This window comes from Perna viridis, chromosome 14 (assembly GCF_037379345.1).
Source record: "Perna viridis isolate PV_CMFRI_1.1 ecotype Kerala chromosome 14, ASM3737934v1, whole genome shotgun sequence".
Lineage (NCBI taxonomy): Eukaryota > Metazoa > Mollusca > Bivalvia > Mytilida > Mytilidae > Perna > Perna viridis.
In genome coordinates, this window is record NC_142458.1 from 32,171,744 (window position 1) to 32,191,841 (window position 20,098).

The 20,098-nt window shown below is 35.0% G+C and overlaps 1 protein-coding gene across 9 annotated transcripts; it reads right to left on the minus strand.

Moving 5' to 3' along the window:
• Positions 1-5,408: 5,408 nt before the first annotated feature.
• Positions 5,409-18,355, minus strand: LOC148599008 (uncharacterized). 9 transcript variants are annotated; one of them, XM_088561503.1, is made up of 5 exons: positions 18,241-18,316; positions 11,118-11,678; positions 7,861-7,964; positions 6,868-7,485; positions 5,409-5,892 (listed from the first exon to the last, which is right to left on the minus strand). In XM_088561503.1, exons 3-5 carry the CDS (start codon positions 7,958-7,960, stop codon positions 5,429-5,431), a joined length of 1,182 nt encoding a protein of 393 aa, XP_088417629.1. In that variant the 5' UTR covers positions 7,961-7,964; positions 11,118-11,678; positions 18,241-18,316; the 3' UTR covers positions 5,409-5,428. The 9 variants fall into 9 exon arrangements, with proteins under 9 accessions (XP_088417629.1, XP_088417627.1, XP_088417628.1 ...); XM_088561501.1 differs by lacking the exon at positions 11,118-11,678 and adding an exon at positions 13,607-13,797 and having other exon boundaries at positions 18,241-18,301; XM_088561502.1 differs by lacking the exon at positions 11,118-11,678 and having other exon boundaries at positions 18,241-18,355.
• Between the last annotated feature and the right edge of the window lie 1,743 nt (positions 18,356-20,098).

A 20,098-nucleotide genomic window follows, 5' to 3' on the forward strand; every position in this document is an offset into this window, starting at 1 on the left:
ACATACTGAATGCATTTGCAAAGTTTCAGTGAAATGTGACAAGCACATTTTTAAATATTTGATTTTTAAATATAGGGTAACCAAGTTGCGCGAGCAAAAGAGTGACAGTATTCTACCATACTTAAATGCATTAAATATTTGCAAAGAACTTTTTCTGACTTTTCAAATAAAAAAAATCAATCACAACTTGTTTTTTAACAATATTAATAAAGAGATAGCCTTTAAAAGTAGTCATTTTCTGGAAAATTGGTCTATTTTTAAAAATTTATGTCTGACATGCCTCCCCCTTTTTCTTGATTACATGTCAAAAACCCTAAATCTTTACATTTTCACAAAAGGTGATATCTTTGGCTTTAAATTTGTAAATACAGTGTTTTCACAATAAAACATGACAAGTAAAGGGCACCTAAAGCAAAAAAAGTACTCAAAAATGGATTTTCCATCTTGCCATAGGGAAATGCTTATATGTCCTTAACCGCAGTAATGAAAGTGAGTTTTTCCTCATTTCTAATCAAATTTTTGCTCAAATTTACACAAAACTTGATTTCAAGTGCTAATTACCACCATATTTAGGTAAATATAGCCCTCAAAGTTAAATATTTGATATTTTTACTAAATTTTCTACACTTTTCACAAGATAGGACATAAAATTCAGCCAAAAAGACCAATTTTCCATAATTTGGACCTATAACTTAAAAAAATGCATATTTTGAAGGATTTTTGTAGTGTATTCCTCTCATAGCAAAGTTTACAAGATCTTCAAGTAGTTTAAAGCTATTCCAAGAAACTTTTCATTTTGCTATGGCCTCAGCTAAAGAGTCACTTTCTGTCTTAGAAAAAATAAATAACTATACAGGTATCTTCCTATACACATACTGAATGCATTTGCAAAGTTTCAGTGAAATGTGACAAGCACATTTTTAAATATTTGATTTTTAAATATAGGGTAACCAAGTTGCGCGAGCAAAAGAGTGACAGTATTCTACCATACTTAAATGCATTAAATATTTGCAAAGAACTTTTTCTGACTTTTCAAATAAAAAAAATCAATCACAACTTGTTTTTTAACAATATTAATAAAGAGATAGCCTTTAAAAGTAGTCATTTTCTGGAAAATTGGTCTATTTTTAAAAATTTATGTCTGACATGCCTCCCCCTTTTTCTTGATTACATGTCAAAAACCCTAAATCTTTACATTTTCACAAAAGGTGATATCTTTGGCTTTAAATTTGTAAATACAGTGTTTTCACAATAAAACATGACAAGTAAAGGGCACCTAAAGCAAAAAAAGTACTCAAAAATGGATTTTCCATCTTGCCATAGGGAAATGCTTATATGTCCTTAACCGCAGTAATGAAAGTGAGTTTTTCCTCATTTCTAATCAAATTTTTGCTCAAATTTACACAAAACTTGATTTCAAGTGCTGATTACCACCATATTTAGGTAAATATAGCCCTCAAAGTTAAATATTTGATATTTTTACTAAATTTTCTACACTTTTCACAAGATAGGACATAAAATTCAGCCAAAAAGACCAATTTTCCATAATTTGGACCTATAACTTAAAAAAATGCATATTTTGAAGGATTTTTGTAGTGTATTCCTCTCATAGCAAAGTTTACAAGATCTTCAAGTAGTTTAAAGCTATTCCAAGAAACTTTTCATTTTGCTATGGCCTCAGCTAAAGAGTCACTTTCTGTCTTAGAAAAAATAAATAACTATACAGGTATCTTCCTATACACATACTGAATGCATTTGCAAAGTTTCAGTGAAATGTGACAAGCACATTTTTAAATATTTGATTTTTAAATATAGGGTAACCAAGTTGCGCGAGCAAAAGAGTGACAGTATTCTACCATACTTAAATGCATTAAATATTTGCAAAGAACTTTTTCTGACTTTTCAAATAAAAAAAATCAATCACAACTTGTTTTTTAACAATATTAATAAAGAGATAGCCTTTAAAAGTAGTCATTTTCTGGAAAATTGGTCTATTTTTAAAAATTTATGTCTGACATGCCTCCCCCTTTTTCTTGATTACATGTCAAAAACCCTAAATCTTTACATTTTCACAAAAGGTGATATCTTTGGCTTTAAATTTGTAAATACAGTGTTTTCACAATAAAACATGACAAGTAAAGGGCACCTAAAGCAAAAAAAGTACTCAAAAATGGATTTTCCATCTTGCCATAGGGAAATGCTTATATGTCCTTAACCGCAGTAATGAAAGTGAGTTTTTCCTCATTTCTAATCAAATTTTTGCTCAAATTTACACAAAACTTGATTTCAAGTGCTAATTACCACCATATTTAGGTAAATATAGCCCTCAAAGTTAAATATTTGATATTTTTACTAAATTTTCTACACTTTTCACAAGATAGGACATAAAATTCAGCCAAAAAGACCAATTTTCCATAATTTGGACCTATAACTTAAAAAAATGCATATTTTGAAGGATTTTTGTAGTGTATTCCTCTCATAGCAAAGTTTACAAGATCTTCAAGTAGTTTAAAGCTATTCCAAGAAACTTTTCATTTTGCTATGGCCTCAGCTAAAGAGTCACTTTCTGTCTTAGAAAAAATAAATAACTATACAGGTATCTTCCTATACACATACTGAATGCATTTGCAAAGTTTCAGTGAAATGTGACAAGCACATTTTTAAATATTTGATTTTTAAATATAGGGTAACCAAGTTGCGCGAGCAAAAGAGTGACAGTATTCTACCATACTTAAATGCATTAAATATTTGCAAAGAACTTTTTCTGACTTTTCAAATAAAAAAAATCAATCACAACTTGTTTTTTAACAATATTAATAAAGAGATAGCCTTTAAAAGTAGTCATTTTCTGGAAAATTGGTCTATTTTTAAAAATTTATGTCTGACATGCCTCCCCCTTTTTCTTGATTACATGTCAAAAACCCTAAATCTTTACATTTTCACAAAAGGTGATATCTTTGGCTTTAAATTTGTAAATACAGTGTTTTCACAATAAAACATGACAAGTAAAGGGCACCTAAAGCAAAAAAAGTACTCAAAAATGGATTTTCCATCTTGCCATAGGGAAATGCTTATATGTCCTTAACCGCAGTAATGAAAGTGAGTTTTTCCTCATTTCTAATCAAATTTTTGCTCAAATTTACACAAAACTTGATTTCAAGTGCTGATTACCACCATATTTAGGTAAATATAGCCCTCAAAGTTAAATATTTGATATTTTTACTAAATTTTCTACACTTTTCACAAGATAGGACATAAAATTCAGCCAAAAAGACCAATTTTCCATAATTTGGACCTATAACTTAAAAAAATGCATATTTTGAAGGATTTTTGTAGTGTATTCCTCTCATAGCAAAGTTTACAAGATCTTCAAGTAGTTTAAAGCTATTCCAAGAAACTTTTCATTTTGCTATGGCCTCAGCTTAAGGCTAGAAACCACTAATTCCACTTCCCATAGGCTTCTATGCTAATTTCACAATATTCAATGGCTTCTCTGGACTTTACCTTAACTTTAACCTGCAGAGGACTATATATCAGCATGATTCTACATATGTCGGCTCACAATCCTCAGAATGGCATGTGGGGTTAGCAGACTTGCAGTGCAGTACTGGTCATCGGAAGTGAAGTGTCTATAAATAGCATGGGAAATCCCAGTGTTTTCACAAGATAGGGGTATATTTAGAAATCATTATGGAGATCAGGCTTCACATCACAAGAAGCAAAATGCACCTATAAAATGTACAGAAATGTTTTTCCTTTTACGAAACTGTTTAAATTTTTTAAATGAGATGAAAACTTTTTTCACAGCACTATGTTTGTTTGTTTGTTTGTTTGTTGGGGTTTAACGTCCGAGCAGCAATATTTCAGCTATATTCAGACGATGAACATGAAATGGATGATAAAATGAATATGAAATGAAAAAAAAAGGATGGGACACAAGGACAGTAGGGTCGACAAATTTTGATTGCCACTGGAAAAAGGGGCGGATGGGTAAGGTCGGGCAATTTAGCCTCCTGTGGCGGAGCGCAAAGGTTCCTACTCCTATCGAATACCACAGCAGGGTTCTTTAACGTGCGAGGAACGTGGCATCTTTTCCAACACGGTGCACCACTATGGTTTGCGGTCAGGTTTTCCGTATTATAGCCTGACAACCCCAGCATGTAACACGCCAGGGGTACCCCATTCCACCACCTGGGGCACCCATCCCAGTTGCTCTGTGGGCAGAGCGCCTAGCCCCCGGCTAGGTTTCTGAGCACTATTTAGTCGCCTTATACGACAAGCTTAGCGCTGCTGCAGGCCTATTCTTTTCACACTCGAACCTGCACGGGGCTATGAGGAACAGGGGTAATTTCTGCGTAGGACTATTTTTGCGTACGTTCCAAATGCTCATTGGTTGAATTGGTGGTCTGTAACCTTGAAATACATCAATTACGAACCCCATATATGTCCAGAAAAAATCCCTCTACGGGAGGAGGGGGCTATGCAGGCCAGTGGTCTAATACTCATAGTCTCTTTGGTGTTATCTTCAGAGAAACCACACAATAATAATCTTCCTTCATGCACATCAACATTTGATGTCTAAATGTCGTATAAATCAGTAATGCAGCCCATGAGAAGTTACTTTTTTTACATGTACACATACCGAAATTTAGCATATTAGATTTGTATCTTAATTTTTCTCGGGTTTTCTTACAAAATTAAATTCATTACATACATTTACAATACGGGTCAACTAGCTTACAGAAATCTGTAATTATACTTGTTTTAAGTTAAAAAATGCCCTTTTATCAACATTGGCAATGCTTTCTGCAATTGTTCTCTCTATTTTCTATTGAGAAACTCAATATAATATAATAAATGGGAAAATCAATTGGTAATCATGAATAATCAAATATGACATCTCATGCCAAGAAGGCTAAAGATTTAACTAGTGAGTTGAATTTTGGGGTTCTTCGGCACTCGTGATCACAGTATTTTTTTCTCTCACTTTTTTCAACCAATGATCCTTTTTATAATTGTAGTAATTTCATTGAAATAGCTTGCGAGGACAATATTTATACTGCAATGGACAACCATTTTCATTCGTGAAAAATATATATGGGTGTAAAGCAGAAGTGTAAGAGCCTGCTAATTCAATGTGCTAATACATTGTCATGTAATAGGAGTCGAATTAACATAAGTTTCGGTTTGTTTCCGGAACCTTATTATATATTACTCTTTAGTTCGATATAATATATGTATTTATTTGATTTGTTCCAACTAAAGTTTTTTAATAAGTTGACGAGTCTTTTTTTATACTAATGACGTCATAAATGTGAATAAAGATCCATCTTATGTTTTACCGTTTTTGAATGTTTGTACTAGGAAGTTATACAGTATTTGTTTGATCAGATGACTAAATTCTGGGATAAGAATGAGACATCATGTTTTATTTAAAGCATAGTTCTTTACTCCCATACAGAATGTATCTGGCTACAGATCCGATAGTTGTATTTAAATATTTTATATCCTCGAAGTCATGTGCCTTTTTATAGAATCTGATATAAAGATGAATACCATAATTATCTGACCAATCAAAGTTCTTATTAAATAATAGAGCAAGTTTCATGAAATTCGGTCTAACGAAGGTTCCATTTTCCACGTGTATCAAATCCGGGTACTTTTTGGCCAATATCCAAGGCATAATGGTTGAATGGTAGGCCCATTGTTTTCCATCATACGTTTTGTACTTTTCGAACCAGATATTTAGAAAGGTAGCATTTTTGGTAGCTAGAATCAGTCCATTACTGAGGTTATTATCGATCTCATGGCTGAGGGTTATAGAATAGTTCCTTAGTGGGTCTAAGGATTTTAAAATGATCCCATCAGCATCAATGTAGATACCACCATACTCTGAAATAGATCCAGTGCCATTTACATTATTATATCACATGTTCTTCCTTAATTTAACCTAAAATATTTTCACAGGAACTTTTCGTACTTTTTATTTAATTTTAGATTTGAATAATTAACTTGCATCTAAAAGCGTCATCAAAACAAACAGATTAAATAGAAAGTAACATAACAAGCAACTCGAAGGTACGACAACACAATTAATTCCCCTTAGGTTTCGTTGTAATATTGTTACAACTTAGTAGGTTCCTTCCACATGTTTTTCATTTTTTTACTGGAAACTTATTTGCTGACGTTTTGCCTTTAATTGGTAGAAAATAGGTTAAAATTAAATGGGATTTTTTAAAAATTAATCAGTTCTGACTAAAAGCTGCGATTTGCTTCAGTGGAAGAAGGTTACAATTTAGGACTTTTAATTCAGCTCATTTGTCATGTTTACCCCATCTCCAGGTCATGTGTACTAATTTCAGAAAATGATGGTAAAATTTTCTACAATTTACAGGTAAAATCCTGTTTGTACATATCTTCAGGCGAGAGAAGTTTTATTCAGTTTGTGCCTGTGAAATTTTTTTAATCAGCCCACATGTGTATATTGATATGCACTTGAAAATTAATTGTGGTATCGTGTCCGAAACCATATGCCACCCCTCCCACCCTCCCCCCGGCTGAAAAAAGTTGAAATGCAACAATGCCATATCTCGTGTAAAAATTGTCGATTCAAAACAGCGCTGCATTATGATCCACTACAGTAATAAACAATCCTATAAATCCAGCAACTGAAGCGGATTTCTAGAGTTGCATCAACAAGTGTGAACGGACGCACGGACGGTGTAGCGACGGGGGGACAAAATACTCCTTTATTAGAAAAAAACTAACTGATGGTTGTGACAGACGTATTATTGCATACTAAAAGAAACGCAGAAACACACGTAGAAGCTAAAACATAACATAGCCACTTTCTTTATATACACCTACTTTGCAATGTTTGCATCCTGGCAATATCAGCCTTGTGTTCGATAAATCCAAAGGGTTTTCCGAATATTGATCCCGGTGCCGAAAGTTTGACGTGCACTATATTTGGTACCATGTGTATTAAGAACTTCCAATATTTACCGAATGGCTGGAATTCACCATGATATAAAATCAAACATGGCTTTAATATTTTGCTTGCACTAATTGCACTCAGAAAGTGATAAAAATTCATTCGATGCTTTGAAAACCAAATATAATGGACGACATTCGGAACTTGAAAACTACCATTATAGCAGTTTTGTTCGATGTATAGGGATAAGCATCGTTGATCGACTATTGTCTGAACTGACAAAGTGGAATAACTGGTTATGTACCGAAAGGTTCCAAAATATTGGCAGTCAATATTTATCTGTATCCTTGTCTGCCTGTCTGGAAACCTTGGAAGCTGATGACAAGGTACGGTACAGTTGAAGCTCCAGTTGCCATCATTCGGTGTTGGACACGTCGTTTTATTCTCCGTTTTTGTAATTATATTGGAATTCGGTAGGTGATTATCGAAGAACATATTTGAACGCTGTTTGCTTTGGTTCTCTCCAATAACCACTTTGGATTTAAGGTGTTCTGTATAATTAAAAATTGCCTTATTATTTTTACAGCGTTAGCGTTACACATGTATTATACCTATTGAATTGAAAGCATTATAAAGGGGATTACTTTTGATTTTTAGGGCGGTGAATTACTTTTTGAATAAATATTTTGACTTGGAACGTTTTAAAATTAACTATTTCCATCTTGCTGATGTGAGTAAAACATATTTCATTCTGGTCCAAACCAAAGCTTTTACATATATGAACATAGAAAAATCGATGTATTTAACCGTGAAATATTACGAAAATAAATATTTTGAGACAAAGAAATCTTCGAAGCCTCCTCAGAGTATCAAATGGACGTTTCCTTCCCAGTACAACGTGCCTCGATTAAAATTTTGTTACTAACCCATCCATGTCTCCTTCCCCACTTGGTTATATAAGAACGACAGAAGAGTAAAGAAAACAACACATGTAAGTCCACGTCTGAATAAGAAGCGACACTGCATTCCCCTGTAAACATATAATACCCTGTAAAATTTTTAAATAAACAGTACAATGGAATGCAGATTCTACTTATTAAAAATTTTAGGAAAAAATTATACATTTTTATAAATGAATGTTAAGACAACGAACACAACGCTTCCTTTATGTACCTTCTATTGATACCAATACATTACAGATATCAATGTTATAACACTCATCCTATCTATGTAGTAATGTTCATTTTAGCACATTATTTCAGTTATAAAAAAATACGACTATAAAAAACATTGCAAATTAAGTAACACTTCTTCGAAAGAATAATCAAGGGAACCAAGGTTATAGCGGTAATCAAAAGAATGTAATCCAGGGACAAAGACCAGACATGGACAACAGACATACACAACAAAGAACATAAAGTAACTAAAATCATACATACAAAGTAACAAAAGCAAATGAGCAACTCGGACTCCACTAAATGTTTGTTTGTTTGTTGGGGTTTAACGTCCGAGCAGCAATATTTCAGCTATATTCAGACGATGAACATGAAATTGATGATAAAATGAACATGAAATGATGATGAAATGAAAAAGGGATGGAACACAAGGCCAACGGGGTCGACAAATTTTGATTGCCAGTGGAAATAGGGAGTGGTGGGTAGGGTCGGGCAATTTAGCCTCCTGTGGCGGAGCCCTATGGTTCCTACTCCGGGAGAATACCACAGTAGGGTTCTTTAACGTGCGATGAACGTGGCATCTTTCCCAACACGGTGCAACACTATGGTTTGCGGTCAGGTTTTCGGACTCCACTGAAAACTGGGAGCATGGACCAGGTGCACCGGTAGGGTAAGCGTCCTCTGCTTTTCTAGAAACACCCGCCGAGTTGCTCATGAAAAGTCGAATAACACTGATCAAGTCACAATTTCAAAGTTTTCTCGGCATTTCGAATAAAGAAAAGTTTACGTAAAAATAAAGAGTGAAAGTATTCTGAAAACAATGGTCACCTATATTCTTTTAATCAAAGCGATGCCTTTACCACTCAATTTGTTAAGGTAAAGGTTTTAAAGGCCAGCTGAAATAGTACACAACCGTAAACTGTACAAAAAGAGACTTTGAACATGGTGCACATGTGGCTGGTATCAAACTCGGTCAAACTTGAAACGACTTATTTGGGAAAGGATCCGTGCAATTAACTTTAAATATTCTAACAATGTCCTAGCCGTGCAGTAATTGAGCGACCGGAAAAGCAGCGAACCTTTTTGCGAATCGACTTGTCTGATAGTTTAGGTTTATTCATCATGTTTCAATTTAAGAAAAAAATAAAATTATAAAAAATGATACATATTTATTGATTGTAAACATTGTCAAAGGAAAACTACAGTCTTATTGCACTAGTGCTGATATTACTTTATTGGACCAACATTCATACCCCTGCTAAAATAATGATTGATTATTGGGGTTTAACGCCCAAGCAGCAATATTTCAGCTATATTCAGGCGATGAACATGAAATGGGATGATAAAATGAACATGAAATGATGAAATGAAAAAAGGGATGGGACACAAGGATAATAGGGTCGACAAATTCTGATTGTCACTTGAAAAAGGGAGGGATGGTTAGGGTCAGGCAATATAGCATCATGTGGCGGAGCGCAAAGATTCCTACTTATATCGAATACCAGAGTATGGTTCTTTAACTAACAAGAAACCCCAGCATGTAACACGCCAGAGATATCCCATTCAACCACCAGGGGCACACAACCAAGTTGCTTTGTGGGCAGAGCGCCAAGCCTCCGGGCTAGGTTTTTGAGAACTATTTAGTCGCCTTTTACGACAAGCTTAACGCCGCTGCGGGCCTATTCTCTTGACACCTGGACCCGCACGGGGCTGCTAAAATAATACTTCAGGATCACCAGAAAATTATATGCCTTGTATAATAAAGGGGTTTTTGCAAGGATGTTGATGAATATTGACCCTCGCAGAGTATCATATTACATTCACACACTCATACAACATGATATCTGATATTTGAAATAAGAGTGGACGTAAATTGTTATATTTGACTTGTTTATAAAAATGCTGAACCTCAATGATCAAAGATTTATTTTTTTTCAAAAACTGTTTGCAAAGATTACAGAGGGAAGCATTTACCTAAAAATAGTTCATGCCTACATTATACATAAACAATGAATGGATGTTATAAGTGAAATTCATAGTCATGCATTAACAGAAATTGTATTTTCATCGTTATGTACTAAATTTGACTTTATAAAAGACTGTTTACTCGCGACTGGACAGAGAAAATAACCTAATTTTATCTTATTTGACAGGTACAGGATCAATGTGATTATCATAACTTTCTATAGTGGAGATAACACTTATATTTCTTGTGAATTTGATATCCCAAGAGTTTTACATAATGCGTCTCATCTGAGACTGAAGTGGTTGGTTTAAACATATTTTGTTGTTGAATTTACAGGTAATTGGATTGGATATAAGATAATGCAAATTACAAGGGGGCTTTCCACATAATTATTTGCAAGTGTGGCAGTGTCAAACTTTATGGATTGTATATTTTAAGTAAAAATTTACGTATCATTGTACTTGTATTTATATTATTTATTGTATTGCATATACTTGTATTGTTAGTACATGTCTATTAAATACTTGTTTAATAATAAGTCTTATTTCTGTCTAAATTAAGTCATTTTCACGGGTTCATGGTCATATTTCTAATTTTGGCGGATTTCCTTTGTTCAGTTTTGGTCTTCGAACTGTCGACATTGATCAGTGTATAGTACTTATTGAACTTTGCCAATCTAGTTAGAGATTATTTCTGTATTTAAGGTTTGTGCATTTACTTTAACATCATTAACTTCACTAATATGCATTTCTTCTATGTAATTTACCCTCCTGTGGCGGAGCGCAAAGGTTCTTACTCGTAACGAATACTACAGCAGGGTTCTTCAACATGCGAGAAATGTTGTATCTTTTCCAACAAGGTGCATCACTATGGTTTGTGGTCAGGTTTTCCGTATTATAACCTGACGACCTCAGTATGTAACATGCCAGGGTTACCCCATTCCACCACCAAGGGCACACAGCCCAGTTGGTCTGTAGGCAGAGCGCCTAGCCTCTGGCTAGGTTTCTGAGCATTTTTTAGTCGCCTTTTACGACAAACTTACCGCTGCTGCGGGCCTATTCTTTTGACACCCGGATCTGCACGGCGCGGATGAAGGAGGATTTTAACAATCAAGGTTTAAGGTAAGACCTATTCACGTTTACAATAATCGATTTTTTTTGTGGTCAAAGTTCAACAATAGAACAACTACATACACAAAGTTAGCATCTTGTCAATTTGAGTAATAATATTAGTCATTTTTGGAATGTTGGATCTGTGCCTGTTAGGTTGCTTTCTGAATTTTTGCCTGATGGAAGTAACTGAATCGAATGCAAAATGTCTTAATCATTTTCTATCATTCTGTGTATTTTGCTGTCGATACTGAGAGCCAATTCACGTCCGTCGTTAGACAAACATGCCTCAATTAGGTTTTGAAAACGAAGCAGGTTGTTTGGTGCATCTAACAGTCGTTATCGTCTTGTCGTAAGGTTTTCTGTTATGAATAATTTATATAGGTCGCCTTTTAATTTCTTGTTAACACTTAAGACAGCATTTCCTTGACGGCAAGAGATAAATCGTGGCACCACACTAACTTTGTCATTACGCACTTTCGTTAGGACGAGTTCTAAAAAAAAAACATTCAACGTAATAGGTACTTTTAGCTTTTCTTTACAGATACCCGTAATAATTTTGTCAGTACCTTCATCCTTTACATTTTGTAGGTCAGGATAGGGTATGTTATTGACGTCTATTATACTGTTCTGTACTAGTCGCCAGTCAAGATCAGTTACTTCATGGTGTAAGTCTTTGATATCATTGTTAAGATCATCAACAGTTTCATTCTGACCAAATATTATTCTTTCACTCTTTTTTACTTGGACTTCATGGTCTATAATTTTCTTAACATGAGTTGTAATTGTATTTTCTTTTTTTTTTTTAAATCTATGATCACAGCCTGTTAATTGATAGGTGTTTTGCAAGGGTTCTACAGCATATCTTATTAGTGAATTTTACTTTTCATCCAGCCTTTGAATCACAAATTTTCGGAACTGGTTTGTCAATAAATTCGACATCTTTAAATATGGTGTCTACAAATTCATGGATATCAAATTTTGTAAGAAACTCAGGTTGAGGTTGGGGTTGATTAATCTTGCTAATTTCATCATGATCAATTTCCTTCTTCAGAGGTTAAAGTCTGATGAGTAACTTCCCAATCGTTGTTTTGTTTGCCTCTCTGTTTAACATTACCGCTAAGATCATTAGGGCTAATATGGTAATCACGCTTTAACGTTTGTGTTTGTTTGTTGCGGTTTAACGTCCGAGCAGCAATATTTCAGCTATATTCAGACAATGAACATGAAATGGATGATAAAATGAACATGAAATGAAAAGAAGAAAGGATGGGTCACAAGGATGATAGGGTCGACAAATTTTGATTGCCACTGGAAAATGGGGGGATGGGTAAGGTCGGGCAATTTAGCCTCCTGTGGCGGAGCGCAAAGGTTCCTACTTCGGGAGAATACCACAGCAGGGTTCTTTAACGTGCGAGGAACGTGGCATCTTTCCCAACACGGTGCACCACTATGGTTTGCGGTCAGGTTTTCCGTATTATAGCCTGACAACCCCAGCATGTAACACGCCAGGGGTACCCCATTCCACCACCTGGGGCACACATCCCAGTGGCTCTGTGGGCAGAGCGCCTAGCCCCCGGCTAGGATTCTGAGCACTATTTAGTCGCCTTTTACGACAAGCTTAGCGCTGCTGCAGGCCTATTCTTTTAACACCCGGACCTGCACGGGGCGACAAAAAATTGACTGATCCAACAATTGTTACCGCTGTGGTAGACAAAATGTATTTCTCATAAAGAGATAATGCGTCGATCGAGACATTTTGAGTTTGTATCAGTCAAAAAACGACAGTGGACGGTCATGTCAGTCTTTATTTTGTCTGTTATTGATAATTTTAGAAACTAGAATTAATGCTTCCTTATCAGACACCCTGTTAAGGTACACAACTTGGAGAAAGGGCTGAGATGCCAATGATGGTAGACTGCCGTCATATCTGGCATGCGACAGAAAAAAGAACCTGTGGTCGATTTCACAAAATGTCGCCGTAAGTTGTGACGTGAGAACTTTGACTATTTTACACTTACGATTTGTTTGTGAAAAGAACTTCTGGAATGTGAGACGATTTCTAATCAAACGATTAATAAAAGGTAATAATATGGTTTATATATGGAATGTTCCGATGGATTGTTGTGGTTTAACGCCCGAGCAGCAATATTTCAGCTATATTCAGGCGATGAACATGAATGGGATGATAAAATGAACACGAAATGATGACGATGGAATGAAAAAAGGGATGGGATAATAGGGTTGATTGCCACAAGATAAAGGGATGGATGGGTAGGGTTGGGCAATTTAGCCTCCTGTGACGGAGCGCAAAGGTTCCTACTCCTATAGAATACCACTGCAGGGTTCTTCAACCTGCGAGGAACGTGGCGTCTTTCCTAACACGGTGCACCACTATAGTTTGCGTTCAGGTTTTCCGTACTGTAGCATGACAACCTCAGCATGTAACACGCCAGGGCTACTCGATTCCACCACCTGGGGCACACATCCCAGTTGCTCTGTGAGCAGAGCGCCTAGCCCCCGGCTAGGTTTCTGAGCACTATTTACTTCCCTTTTACGACAAGCGTAGCGCTGATGCAGGCCTATTCTTTTGACAACCGGACCTTCACGGGGCTGCAAAATTACAAAACTGAACGATGTCATATTCACAAACATAAAAGTACTAGTCAAAAACACACCAAATGTTACCTACGGTTGTTGCGACGTCCATAAAATGATCTCTCTACATCTAAAATCAGACATACCAGAAATCAATTCAAGATATACAGAAGTTACAAACAACTTGCCGCATGACTCTCTTTAAAATGATAGACATCAAAAAATATCCATGATGCTTAAAACAATTTTCAAACAAAGCTTATGTGTGTATTCAACAACCACATACCAGTGAAAAAAAGGAGTATGATGATATTATCAACGATCATCGAATGTTGCAGAATTATTCGATGACTATTTCGCAAATGTAATCAAAGATATTGACAATGACAGCTGCGTAAGTATTTCTGAAATAGTAGAATGAACTTTATATTTCAATCAAATTAAATCAAAGATGACTTTGTAGAAAAACAAATTATTGAGATCGATATAAACGAAGACACTGGTTTTGATAGAGTATTATTTTGGTATCTTAATGTTCTTTGTTGTGCTTGTCCGTTTTCAATGTCTTGTCTTTGTCCATGGATTACATTCTTTCGATTTCTGCTAGAATCTTGGTTCCCTTGATTACTCTTTTAAAACACTGAAAATAACCATACCTGATACTGAATTATTTAATTTGTCTTTGAGAATTTTAAGTTTCCTGACCAACTAAAGCAAGTTGTTCTCTTGCATAAAAAATAACAGTCAAAGACAGGAAACTACAGGACTGTTAGCATATCGAACCTACTTAAATTGATATCGTATGGTCTGTCCGTGTTATCAACCGAAGGCAATGTATAAAATGGGATACATTAATCAGTACATGCACAGCAGAGGCTCCTTCTCTATTTACACCTTTAACGACAAGCTTAGTGCTGCTACTGGCTTATTCTTTTCACAAGTGAACCTGCACAGATCAACAGAGGGGAAAAGGAGATAAACCGATTTTGACCTGCAGAAAACATACATCTGTATATAACGCAAGTGTTAATCTTTGCTGCAATGACAACAAAAAACCCAATCAAAATATGTCTTTTTCCCCAAAATTCAAAACATGATAGTGTCGTCTGCTATAGCTACGCAATTGGACATTCACACATATACACCACATGTCAAATGAATATCGCTATATGAGAATATAGAAAAAGAAAAAAAAACTTTTCAGAAAAAAGACGGATATTTTGAGAAAATATAATTTCTAAAGAATATTGGAATAGTGTCAATTCCAGTGGTGATAGACAGAAGCATAAAAATCCCTACTAATATTTGTTTATGAATTTTATAAGAACCTTAACTATACTACCAGATGGCAACCATTTTTTGATTCCAAATTCCACAAGTAATGTACTTATGCCTCTATATGTTAAGCTATTAAATATTGTTCATTTCAGATCAGTGGGTAGTTGGAAATACTATTCTTCTCTATAAGAACAACGGTGAAAATAATTATAGGTCAATCACAACTCTGAGTTACATGGGGGGAGTTGTTTTCTTGTGTTCTTAATCACAACGTTAACATTTTTCCGGAGAATTTTATGATATTAAAGGAAACCATTCAAAGTGGTAACTTGACAATTGAAAGTGTACTTTTCCTTCATTTTGTATTTGAACTATTCAAATTATGAAAAAAAAGTTATTGTGTGCATCTTAATATTTTGCTTAGGCATTTGATAAGGACAAGTACATCTGTATTTCAGAGTGGGTTTCTTATATCGGTTAAAAAAATTGTGAATATTATGTGTTGTAATATCTAAAATCTTGATGTAACAATTTCTTGGTTATATAAAGATTCCTTTCGTTAAAATTCGAAATATTGTTACAAATACGAGCAAATCGAACCTATTGGTATACGTAAACAGCATATGATAGTGAAAGGTAACGTCACCACCTACAAAACGGATATCGAAATCGAACCTATTTTATATGTAAACAGCATATGATTGTGAAAGGTAACGTCACCAAATAAAAACGGATAGCTGACAACAAGGAATGAAATATCATCCCTTTTATTGTTTAGTATTTAGTTTACGATTACAGATATGAATACTTAGCTCAAGAAACGAACATAATTTATTATCAATATTTGCTTTATTCAAAAACATTTCTACAGGATATATATCTTCTGTATAAATATTGAAGTCATCGTTGTTTAGAGCCAAAATATCGTCCAAATATCTACAAGTGTTATTAAACTTTTCTTCTAATTGTTGTTTTGGAGGGTCTTTATTCATTCTAGCCATTAATTGTGATTGCAACAGCACAGAAAGAGGTCCGCAATAAGTGGTGCACAATTGGTTCACATGGCAATACCAATAACTTGTCGATAAACAGTTCTATCAAAGCGTACGACAATATTGTCTTACAGGAATTCGAGTGCTGTACAGCTCTTGTATGGTATAAATTTTACGTCTACACCATAAACCATCTCCCCATTTTATATTTTTTATCAAATAGTAATATTATCAAATGAAAGTTTATAGTTATAAATTCTTCAACAATTTTAAATTACGTCAATAATACTTTTTGAATTTTGTATATTGATATTAAGTATGAAATAAATCTACACCTAACTTCATGGTGTATTGGCAGCTGGGCTGATATTTGCTTGAAATATCTATTTAAACAAGAACAGTTAATATTTGGGAAAATTGATCACTGGAAAGCCAGAAAACTACCTGTTGTTTTGTACTTTTTAGTGCACTCTAACACAATACAGATATTCCTTGGTACACTGTTTCAAAATATTTTTGATAACAGTGTATTGTCATATATATGGATTTCACATCATTTAACGATACATTTTCCTTGAATAAGATTATTAAGGAGTAATAAACTGACCATTTTAAGCAAGTATGGCATGATATCATGTTACAAACATCACCAAATACGATAAATTATAGTTGATACAATGAAAATCTCGAAAGGAATGAGAACATTTTACAGTCTTAAGTAGCCCCGTGCAGGTCTGGGTGTTAAAAGAATAGGCCTGCAGCAGAACCAAGCTTGTAAAAGGCGACTAAATAGTGGCAATCAAAATTTGTCGACCCCATTGTCCTTGTATCCCATCCCATTTTTCATTTCATGTTCATTTTATCATCAATTTCTTGTTCATCGTCTGAATATAGCTGAAATATTGCTGCTCGGACGTTCAACCCCAACAAACAAACAAACAGTCTTAAGTGACAAAAATATTAATATATTTGGTCTATTTCGAACACAAATAGATAGAAATCGAAAGATGCAAAATATTAATAGGGGGAACAGAAAGTGTGATGTTTGTTACTCTGGGGATGAATTTCATTTATAGCCTGTTCATATTTTCAGGAATATACAAAACAATATATTAAACCTTATTATAAACAAATATTTACTGTTTTAAAATTCCAAGAACTGATGAATAGTAAGAAAACGTCAGAACTGAATCTATTTCTATGCCTTTATATGACACGTGGGTTTGTCATGTAAAATTTTATGCTATTTTTGTAATTTATTTCAATTACCGTTTGTTTGTTAACGGTTTACTAGAATCAAAATATATAAATTTGTCAAAGTATCTGAGATCGCCAGTGTGCTTGTATCAATGTCGCCACTATGTGATCATATATATACTTCAGAAAGTACAAAATAGCCATTGATGACTCCATTGATTTCTAATAATTTATGGCCCCGTGCAGGTCCGGGTATTAAACGAATAGGCCTGCAGCAGCGCTAGGCTTGACATAAAAGGCGACTAAATAGTGCTCAGAACCCTAGCCGAGATGTGTGCCCCAGGTGGTGGAATGGGGTACCCCTTGCGTGTTACATGCTGGGGTTGTCAGGCTATAATACGGAAAATCTGACCGCAAACCATAGTGGTGCATCGTGTTGGGAAAGATGCCACGTTCCTCGCACGTTAAAGAACCCTGCTGTGGTATTCTCTGGGAGTAGGAACCATAGGGCTCCGCCACAGGAGGCTAAATTGCCTGACCCTGCGCATCTCTCCCTATTTCCACTGGCAATCAAAATTTGTCGACCCCATTGTCCTTGTGTCCCATCCCTATTTCATTTCATCATCATTTCATGTTCATTTTATCATCCTATTCATGTTCATCGTCTGAATATAGCTGAAATATTGCTGTTCGGACGTTAAACACCAACCAACAAACAAACAAACAAACTGTAATTTATGTAAAACTGACCAACGATGACCTATTATCTAACATTGCAGAATTTCTGGCGATTATGTATTCCAAATGGTCGGAGACTATGACGGATTCGGAAGTACAGCGGTTTGTTGAATAATAAGATTGGAAAATCAAAGGAAACAAAAATATTTCAACGGCTTTTTTTATCAGAAAGAATTACTCCTAGAAAATACAACAAATAACAAATTCACAAATTTACAAAATTTAGAAAAATATATCTTGAAAGAGACCTTACCTTTTAAATTAACATCATATGTTCCACATTGTTTTTGGGTAGATATTTGTAACAGATATGATGTAGTTTCATTATGATATTTGTATTGATACAGTGGGTGCAATGCGGATTTTAATTTCTCATCTAAACGCGGTTGAGAAAAATTGCATTCTCAATGCTCTCCGCGCGTCCCATCACCGGTTGAGTCGCGGTAACGGAGTCGCAACGATCAGCTGAGAAACGGCGAGGGCCGGTTGAGACTAATTCACAAATTCGCAAACTAAGTTTGGACATAAACGGTTGTTAATTGCAGTGTGAATTAAAATGACAGGAAACTGATTTGTCCTCAGGTAATATTCAATTATCTAAAATTTAAAGGTGTGTGAACGTTATAGCTTAGTTATTTGTTTCACAATTAATTTCGACTTCGATTGACGGGTCAGCTGACTCTTTGATCTACATTAGGAAGATTGTAGATATAAACAGTATTCTTAATTTTAATTATGAACCAGGGTACAAATTAGTTGGCTGATTTTTCAACTAATATTATTGAAAAACGTAAATTTCTAGTATTTGGACCGTTTAAATAATAATGCTATGAATGGTGACTAAACAAATTTACGGTTAATACTTATTTTTTTTTACTAAATCAACGAGAAACAGTAGCTCGAATTAATATACCACATGAAAAGTCAATTCGCTGAAGCACTGTTTATTTCCGCAGTCCCCTAGCTACTTGGTTATTTTGAATCGCGCATCTTTGGCGGGGCAACTCTATTTTTGTAACTTTAAATGTTATTAAAACGGGTACGTCTAAACACCGCAAAGACCGGTCTTAGTGCACTAAGACCCATAAGATGACATCTTTCCGAAGTAGAAGTATTTCCATTGGAAGGATTATTTACAAATGCATCTATTGTACTGAATTTAATATAATAAAAGTCAATGAATCCTTCACTATTAGGCCCCGTGTAGGTCCGGGTGTTAAAAGAATAGGCCTGCAGCAGCGCTAAGCTTGTCGTTTAAGGCGACTAAATAGTGCTAAGAAACCTAGCCGGGGGCTAGGCGCTCTGCCCACAGAGCAACTTGGATGTGTGCCACAGGTGGTGGAATTGGGTACCCCTGGCGTGTTACATGCTGGGGTTGTCAGGCTATAATACGGAAAACCTGACCGCAAACCATAGTGGTGCACCGTGTTGGGAAAGATGCCATGTTCCTCGCACGTTAAAGAACCCTGCTGTGGTATTCGATAGGAGTAGGTACCTTTGCGCTCCGCCACTGGAGGCTAAATTGCCCGACCTTACCCATCCCCCTTTTCCAGTGGCAATCAACATTTGTCGACCCTATTATCCTTGTGACCCATCCTTTTTTTTTTTTTTGCCATTTCATGTTCATTTAATCATCAATTTCATATTCATCGTCTCAATATAGCTGAAATATTGCTGCTCGGACGTTAAACCCCAGCAAACAAACAAACCTTCACTATTAGTCTTTTGTGCAATTTCACTGGCACGTGCCGGCAATCACGCAAGTGACCAACCGTGACTACGGCTCTTTGATGTACATTGATCATTAATTATAGTCCATATAATCAATCGAGTTTGAGTCTGGTGATTTTGATTATTAGTGGTAATCTTATTTAAAACGTTCAATTTTTGTACATGGTTTCAACAATATTTACAAAATAATATAATATATATCAATTCCTTGATGGTTTCGTAATTTGAAGTTAAAATATAATGAATGGAAAATGCTTTACAAACACAGTAAAGCCTTTCAAAATTTACTCAGTTTCAGCAATAAAAGTAAATGCTCTTAAAATGCCAAATAAATGAAAACAATGTCTATTTATTTACAAAGTTTGATATACACGATTCAT

Excerpts from the sequence above, each read along its gene's own strand:
- LOC148599008 (XM_088561499.1), bottom strand. The coding sequence starts at position 13,926 with ATGTCTGATTTTAGATGTAGAGAGATCATTTTATGGACGTCGCAACAA. Across the intron at positions 7,965-13,876 it reads TTATGGACGTCGCAACAACC|GGGAATGCAGTGTCGCTTCT; the intron begins GTAGGTAACATT and ends ATATGTTTACAG. Across the intron at positions 7,486-7,860 it reads GGGGAAGGAGACATGGATGG|AACACCTTAAATCCAAAGTG; the intron begins GTTAGTAACAAA and ends TTAATTATACAG.